Source organism: Triticum aestivum, chromosome 7D (assembly GCF_018294505.1).
Source record: "Triticum aestivum cultivar Chinese Spring chromosome 7D, IWGSC CS RefSeq v2.1, whole genome shotgun sequence".
NCBI lineage: Eukaryota > Viridiplantae > Streptophyta > Magnoliopsida > Poales > Poaceae > Triticum > Triticum aestivum.
In genome coordinates this window covers 580022991-580031054 of record NC_057814.1, presented here as the reverse complement: position 1 = coordinate 580031054, position 8064 = coordinate 580022991, and the positions used below count along the sequence as shown (strand labels likewise).

Sequence of the window (8064 nt, the reverse complement as noted above, 5' to 3'; positions counted from 1 at the left end):
TTAAATTTTCCATTAGTTCGTTCATTTTTTTCCTTTCCTCTTCCATTTATATTTTTGAAAATATTCTAAATACATATACTTCAAAAATTAAATTTGCTTATTTTTCTCAAAAAAGTCATGAGTTTGAAAAATGTTAACGCAGTGTAAAGACTTTGTTAGGATAATTTAAAAAAAATGTTGATTACATTAAAATAATGTCAGTGCCATTTAAGATTGTCTAAAACATACTAAAAAAAACTTAACACATATTCAAAAAAATTAAAAACTATTTGTTTGAAGAAACATACATCATATATTAAAAAATGTTAATTGTGTGTAAAAAAAGTGCTCCTGATCGATACAACTAATGTACAATGTGTATGAAACAAAGTAGATATCAAAACATAAATTAAACAAATGTTAATCTTGTATTCAAAATTTGCTAACAGTGTATAAAATGTACAATGTTTATGAAAAATAGGCATAAAAAACATATATTTTCAAAAAATGTTAAGCATGTATTTGGAAAATGTTAAATATGTGAAAAAATGTTTCTTATGTATACAAAAAATCTACAATGAATATTGAAAATGTAGACATCAAAACATATATTGAAAAAAATGTTTATCATGTATATAGTTTTCTTTAACATGTATAATTTTTTGGATGTATACAGAAAATATAAGTACATTAAAAAACTACAAAAACATATAAAAAATGTTAATCATTTATTTAGAAAATGTTTGATGTGTAAAAAAAATGTTTTAGCTTTATACATAAAGTGTACAACATGTATGGCAAAAATAAGATATGTATTGGAAAAATAAAAAACTACAAACGGGAAAAAGGAAAAAATATTAAACCATAGAAAACTGCTGAAAATAGTAAAGAAAACACATAGAAAGGAAGTAACAAAAAACATTGAAAATCGACCCAAATATAAAGATCAACACAAAAAAAGAATAAAAGAATAAAATTGTAAACTGATGGAAGTCATAAAGAAAAAAAATGCAAGAAAGGAAATAAAAGAAAAAAATTGGTGGGAACCAACAGAAACCCGAAGAAAATACAAAATAAAGAAAGATTGAAAAAATTAGCGAAAACCATAAATAATATCACAAAAAATAAAAAATATATCGATGAAAGCTGGACCAGTCCAACCAATAGGTAGAAAATAGAAGAAAAACCGAACAAAACACTAGAGCGAGCGAGCGAAAGAAAACCCAACAAAAAGGCCACCCCAACAACTATGCTTGGGGAAAAGCTTCGGGCAATACCTACTTACACCTCGGTGCGGGCGCTACATAGCCCCGGCGCCCTCCCGCTTACCACCACAAGGGCAGGTTTGGTCATTTGTCAATGACCTAGAGCATATATAAGCCGCTTATTGGCATGCACTCGATTCACTCTCACTTGGATCAAAGAAAGGGGTGGGCACTAGAACTCCGAAATACGCCAGGGAGGCCTCAGGAACAAGTCTTAGTAGTATCAAACGTATGGAACTGATGTTGAGGAATAGAAGGAGAGGGTATTTGGAGTCTTGTATGACTCTACCCTACAACTAAACCTCCCTCGATATCTTCCTAAGATAGAACTAGGTTGTGCTGCATCGAGGTGACTATATGTATTAAAAAAAGCATCGAAATGTAATTTTTGTTGGTGGTATGAGAACCTTAGCTCTAAGGTGGTCGTAGACATCATCTACTGATCATTGTTGCTCGCTAATGTTTTATTTTTTTTCATGACAAGAATACATGATATGTTGGGTTGCACTTTGGACTTGAGACCAGTTTTTCTCTATAAAAAAATTCCGGCCTCGTGAACTGGACCGTATGACCGGGTTAAGTTTAACTGCAAAGAAATGAACAAAGGGCCATGTACATCACTGGTGTGGCCTTTGTCCTTCCGTGTCTAGAAAGCTCACACGTCGTGCATATGTCACTTTGCAAAGTTAAAACAAAGTGCAATTGCAAGCACATCATCAACTGTACGTGGACTTTCCTTGTGGATCTCACTTTCGAAAATGATATTGCCTCTGTAAAAGAAATATAAGATTGTTTAGATCACTAATATAGTGATCTAAATGATCTTTATTTCTTTATAGAAGGACTAGTACGGTAAAACCAGGCCAAGGCAATAAGGACTAAAAAAATTAACAAATTAGGGAAGGGTGGACCCCCCCTCCACATCAAAACTAGTGTGCAACCATCAACATGTACATCCACGTTCCACCCAAAGAAAGTGTCCTACTATTAGACTAGATTTTCCCTTCTCCAGGCGTGTTCCACTCCCAAAGCTCCTCGCTTTGGTTCCCCCTCCCTCTAACGGTCTTCTTCGGAGGCCTGGCTTTATTTCGGTGACCCCCATTATTGCTCTCCCTTTCCCCATTTCTTCTTGTTGTTTTTTCCTTCCTAGTGTCATCTTGTGAAGCTACATGCATCACCGGTTTACCGGGAACATCATCCACGAGGTTGAGCAGCAGTTCTAGGTTTTCCACGACCTTCGACATGTCCGGCCTGCTCTTTGGGCTGCCACTCAGGCACTGGTATGCCACCAAGGCTGCCTTATGAGCTGCCATGGTGGCATACTTACCCTCCAAAGCAGGGTCCATGATTTTTCCTAGCTTTTCTGGGTCTTTGAGCCACGACCGCATGTGCTGGACTAGGTGGTGCTCCCTACTAGGTCTAGTCTTGTCCACGGCTCGTCTTCCAGTGAGGATTTCTAGAAGAACGACACCAAAGCTGTAAACATCGCTTTTCGCTGTCAGGTGACCTAGAAATCAAAACCAAATGAACCGTTAGAAGTTGAAAAAAATGCATGCACGAGAGAGAGAGAGAGAGAGAGAGAGAGAGAGTATACCGGTTAGGATGTACTCTGGTGCGGCGTAGCCATGGGTGCCCATGACACGTGTCGAGACATGGGTCTCGTCACCTTCTGGTCCATCCTTTGCAAGGCCAAAATCAGATAACTTCGCCTTGTAGTCCTGCATGACAAAGTTCAGCCATTTTAGCACCACATCGCAAAAATGTACCTACCATGCACTAATGAGCTCCATCGAACACAAACTCTGGAAAGTTCTTGCTTATGACGCTACGGGTTCTAAACAGGCGGTAACGATGAAATATTTGGCTAGAGTGCATTCTTTCGAATAGGCCTTCGCGCAACTTTCTAAATAGAAAGCCACACGCCCCCCCCCCCCCCCCCCCCCCCCTCCAATCAGACAGATGTCGTTCGGCGCCCAAACTAACAACTGAATTGCTTTTGATAATAAAATGACTTGAGTGCTGGTTTGATGGGGCCTTCCAATTTGTTTCCTTTCTTATCATCCATTTGTAAAGAAGAGAGTCTGCGTTGGCTACCTGAACTGATTTTTGATTAGTAGTTACATGTCTTAATCAGAGAAGCAAGCTTTGACAAATACAAGGGCTAAACAGCTTGATCAACGTTCTCGCTTTCTTTCAGTGAGTTGAAAAGTCGTATGCATGCCCCCGTGGAAAGTAGTCAGAAGCACACTAGTAGGACTAATTAATTAACGTAATGTGTATACTACTCGCCCACACATTTGTCAGTATATATGTGTGTTCACCAAGTCAAAATCCAGCTACTGCCTACCAACTTCAAGGTTTTCAGGGTTTGACGAGCTGGTCATTTGCGTGAAGCCAACCCAGAAAACGGGGTGGAAGCTAGCATCAGAATGACGTACCAACAATAATTGGACACACATATACAATAAGATATATGTGTATGTACTATAATTGGAATTGAATTTGTGAGTGGATGAAATAAAACGAACTGCTCCCCAGCCAAACAAAATAAACTTCTTTTTTGCGAAATCCAAATAAAATAAACTGTTAAGCATTAATTCATTACCGGATCGAGTAAGATGTTGGATGCCTTGAAGTCGCGATATATGACGGGCTTCTCCGCGTCATGAAGGAAGGCGAGGCCCTTGGCGGCGCCCACTGCGATGTTCAGCCTGGTTGACCACGACAGAACGGGAGGAAACTCTGCCAAACAAGAACCAAATTCAGGGTCAGTGTGAAAGTTTGATATTTTTGCGCCGCTTGTGTAGATATGACAAGTTAGTTCTAACGCACATAGGCGTCATCACATCGTGATCAGAGTCCATGCACTCGATCTTTATTTATCGAGATGATGACTAATCATCGACACATTATGTACAACTATAGTAATATTTTGGTAATCATTCGGCATGAGTGGTTAGCTATCATAAAACAACCAATCAACTATATTTTGGTAATGAAAAGATCCAAATTGTGATGTGCAAGTTTGATCAGAGCGCGGTTTTTGTTGAGGTTTTTCTTTAAGTTTTTGCAAACAGCTAAAAGTCTAGTTCGACTTTCCCGTACTAACTTAACTTGTGGCAGTTTCTCTGATAAAAATCGACGTGAAGGTTGAAAGCTCGTTGTTGAAAAGAAAGGTCTGGTTCGACGGCAACAACTGGGCCTATCAATTCCCACCCGCCCAGAGGAAATGCACGCCCGTCGTCTGTTCTATAGAGAGAATCAAAGGATGGAAGTTCAGACGGGCCAACGAAGTCAACAGGGTAGTAACGTCGGACTGGTCAACTGCTCGTGTGTAAACCCTCACAAGGAAGTTTTTCCTCTTCTATCTGGTTAATTAGTCAATACTAGATTGATTGCTGAAAGCAGCTACATCTTTATCTGTATTTCCCGTAAAAAAGAGAGGAAGAACCCGCTGTAGAAGCAGCTACATATATAGCTACAGGGGTAGAATTCATGGAGTAGTAGTCAGCGGCCGGCTATGATTAAGCAAGCGATAGATGCTGACGCCGACGCTGGTAATATAATATGGCACACCCCACACGGCATGTGTACGCAGCTAGCTGTAGTTTTTAACGGCGGCATGCAGCACACGTTGCTCGAACGAGCGTGCACACACATCTTCCACCTAATGCAGGGAGATTAGTTAATGAGAAGTGCTATGCATATGACATATTTTTGCATGATTCACAGACGAAGTTGAATCCAGCCAGACATGCATATGACTGATAAGGCCACTAGCCGCTGGATTTTCACGTCGTGCACAAATCAAGCTCAAAAATTGTGCGTGGAGCAGTTTCGTTAGTTAATCAAGATCAATATACTTATGTCGGTCTTACTAAATGTTACATAGTCGTGCTCGTGGTTAAAGTAAAGAATGCTGATTGGAGCAGTTTAGCTATAGCTACAATATGGATCTTCTTTTATTGAATTACTTGGGTTTTTTTTTTGCGGGGCTTGAATTACTTAGTTGAAGTGCAGCATGCAATCAACATTTCTATTTGCAACGTATGTGCAAGTCTTCAAGATCTATAGTTGAAGTTTTAGTACTACTAAATACTAATTGGCAAATGAATTAGCAACTAACGAAATACCATGAAAAAAATTATCGATCCGTCTTTTGGACGGATCATGCATTCGAGCATTTTGTGTACTCTAAAAAAAAAGTAATATAGACAAGTGAAACGAATAAGTAGGTTGCTTACTTTTGAAGAGATGGTTCTCGAGGCTGCCTTTGGCCATGTACTCGTAGACGAGCAGCCGGTTCTCGTCCTCGCAACAGTAACCGATGAGCTTCACGAGGTTCGTGTGCCGGAGCTGCCCCAGGAAGATCACCTCCGACTGCGCCAAAACAATCATCACCGATCAGTCAAATCCATCCATGCATGGCTGTGTGCATCACACGTACTCCTACTCGTCTAGGTTGTTAACCACGGCACGCTACGCGCCTATACGCACCAGCCACTCCTTGTGGCCCTGGGCGCCCTGGGGGTCCCAGAGCTTGACGGCGATGGGCTGCGCCTTGAGCCCCGGCTTGACCTTGTCGTCCACGGCGCCCTTGTACACGGGGCCGAACCCGCCCTCGCCGAGGAAGTTGTCGTCCAGGAACCCCTGCGTCGCCGCCTTGAGCTCCGCCACCGTGAACACGTGCAGGTTGGAGCCCACCAGCGACACCGACAGCTCCTGCTCCGACGCCGCGCTCATGCTCATCACGTCCGTGAACGACAGCCGCTGCCCGACTCCGCCCCCCACCGCCGCCGCCGACGACTCGCGCTTCCTCGGGCCAGGGCCGGGGCGGACCTGCTTCCCCGTCTTCCCGCCGCCCCCGCCCAGGCAGCTGCCCAACAGGGAGCCCCACGCCGACCGCTGCTTCTTCTTGGACGCCCTCGGCATCCTGCTAGCAACGAAGCTTGCTTGACCTTGATTGTGAGTCGTGACCGACTTGATTGTGAGCTTGAAAGTGTTGCGTGGATCGGAAGATGGGATTGGATCGAGAGAGCCCCACGCGAGGAGTATTTGTAGCAGGGAAGAAATGGCAACGAGGAGGAAGATGAAGAGCCAGTGTGGCCGGCCGTGTGGAGAGACGACCGTACGAGCCTTTTACCCACCTACCGCCGAATACATGGACGTGTTCTTCTAGTACTACTTCGACTCTTTGCCGCGTTGAGGCGTTTGACTTGCAGGTCGTGTGACATGTCGCTCCACTGACCGTTGACTCGTCAAAGCTACAGGCTGGTGATTGTTAGAAATAAATGTTTTTGACGGGTTGTTAGAAATAAATGGGCTTGGCTCATTAACAATTTATGAAATCCCAAAGTGGCCCATGTGAAAACGGTAAGGGGGGTGGGGTGCTGCTAAAGTTTAATCTCGTGCCCCTAGTTGAGGAAGAGTTGGACCTCTTTATATAGTGGGTTCTCGCGTTGAGAAAAGAAAGAGGAGACTATGCGCGTGCTCGCCCACCTCGCCGAGCCCGGGGCGACGCGTACGTCCAACATGCGCATGAATGGTCCGCCGAAATTCGGTTCCTTGCCTTACAGAGGCGCGGCTTCCTTTTGATGTTTTACTTTTTGGTGTCTTGACCGACAAGTTGATATGTTTCCTTATCCGGTAAGTTTGACTTGAAAATCAGTCGATTTGAGAACGTGGTCGCGACACAATTCCTATATATGATGCTTACACTATTGGAATCAGGAACTTTGCCTTCAGCCGGTTCTTTGCCGTCAGCTAGCTGATGGCAAAGAGGGTCTTTGCCATCAGCTTGAAGAAAACTGATGGCAAAGAAGCAGCTGACGACAAAGAAATTGTTTGCAGAACCTTTGTCGTCCGCAAGCTGACGGCAAAGAGGTAGGGTGGGCCGCTAGCGAGAGGCAGCTAACGGCCACTGTCTTTGCTGTCCGCTAGCTGGCGGCAAAAAAACTTTGCCGTCCGCTAGCAGACGGCAAAGAAAGTGGCCAAACTAACGTCCATTAGCTAGGCTCTTTGCCGTCTGCTAGCGGACGGCAAAGAGCTGTGCCCCATATATCTAACAAAACGCCCTCGCCCTACCCCTCTCTCTCCCTCCCCTCATCCCAACCCCGCGCCGCCGCCCTGCCCCGGCCGCCCCGCCTCGTCGCGCATCCCCGGGCCGCCTCGCCGCCCCGCCCCGCGGCGCCGGGCCGCCCCAGCCCGCCTCGCCGCCCCGGCTGCCCGTCCCGTCCGCGGCGCCCCGTCCGCGCCGCCTCGCCGCCCCACCTCGCCGCGCAGCCCCGGGCCGCCTCGCCGCCCCGCCCCGCCGCGCCGCTCCGGCCGCCCCGGCCCGCCTCGCCGCCCCGCCTCGCCGCGCAGCCCCGAGCCGCCTCGCCGCCCCGCCCCGTCGCGCCGGGCCGCTCCTCCCTGCCGAGCCGCTCCGGCCGCCCCGGCTGCCCTGTCCCGTCCGCGGCGCCCCGTCTGCGCCGCCCCGTCCGCGCCGCCTCGCCGCCCCGCCCCGCCCCGGCCGCCCCGCCGGTCCACCCCGCCTCGCCGCCGCGGCAGCTCCAAGGTGAGACCTTTTCTTTTTTTTTTCCTGTTTTTTTAGATTTATTTTAATTAGGTTTCGTATAATTTAGTTTAGGTTTTGGTTAGTTTAGTTAGTTTAGTTTAGGTTTAGTTTAGTTTAGGTTAGGTTAACTTCCTGGTTTAGTTTAGGTTTAGTTTAGTTAGTTTAGTTTAGGTTTAGTTTAGTTTAGTTTAGGTTAAGTTTCTGGTTTATTATGAACATGTGAAATTTCTAGATATTTTTTAAGTTTAAGCATTCATTCCCGCA

The 8064-nt window shown here is 45.4% G+C and overlaps 1 protein-coding gene across 1 annotated transcript; it reads right to left on the bottom strand.

Annotated features, from left to right (window-relative positions):
- Positions 1 to 1957: 1957 nt before the first annotated feature.
- Positions 1958 to 6371, bottom strand: LOC123170424 (serine/threonine-protein kinase RIPK). Its single transcript, XM_044588290.1, has 5 exons — positions 5742 to 6371; positions 5489 to 5624; positions 3850 to 3986; positions 2839 to 2962; positions 1958 to 2751 (listed from the first exon to the last, which is right to left on the bottom strand). Exons 1-5 carry the CDS (start codon positions 6174 to 6176, stop codon positions 2237 to 2239), a joined length of 1347 nt encoding a protein of 448 aa, XP_044444225.1. The 5' UTR covers positions 6177 to 6371; the 3' UTR covers positions 1958 to 2236.
- Positions 6372 to 8064: the final 1693 nt, after the last annotated feature.

What these genes read in the sequence shown, in the direction of transcription:
- LOC123170424 (XM_044588290.1), bottom strand. Translation starts at nt 6,176, where the DNA reads ATGCCGAGGGCGTCCAAGAAGAAGCAGCGGTCGGCGTGGGGCTCCCTG. An exon ending in AGGGCCACAAGGAGTGGCTG is followed by an intron (nt 5,625 to 5,741) that starts GTGCGTATAGGC and finishes GTTTTGGCGCAG; the next exon opens with TCGGAGGTGATCTTCCTGGG. An exon ending in CCAACATCTTACTCGATCCG is followed by an intron (nt 2,963 to 3,849) that starts GTAATGAATTAA and finishes TTTGTCATGCAG; the next exon opens with GACTACAAGGCGAAGTTATC.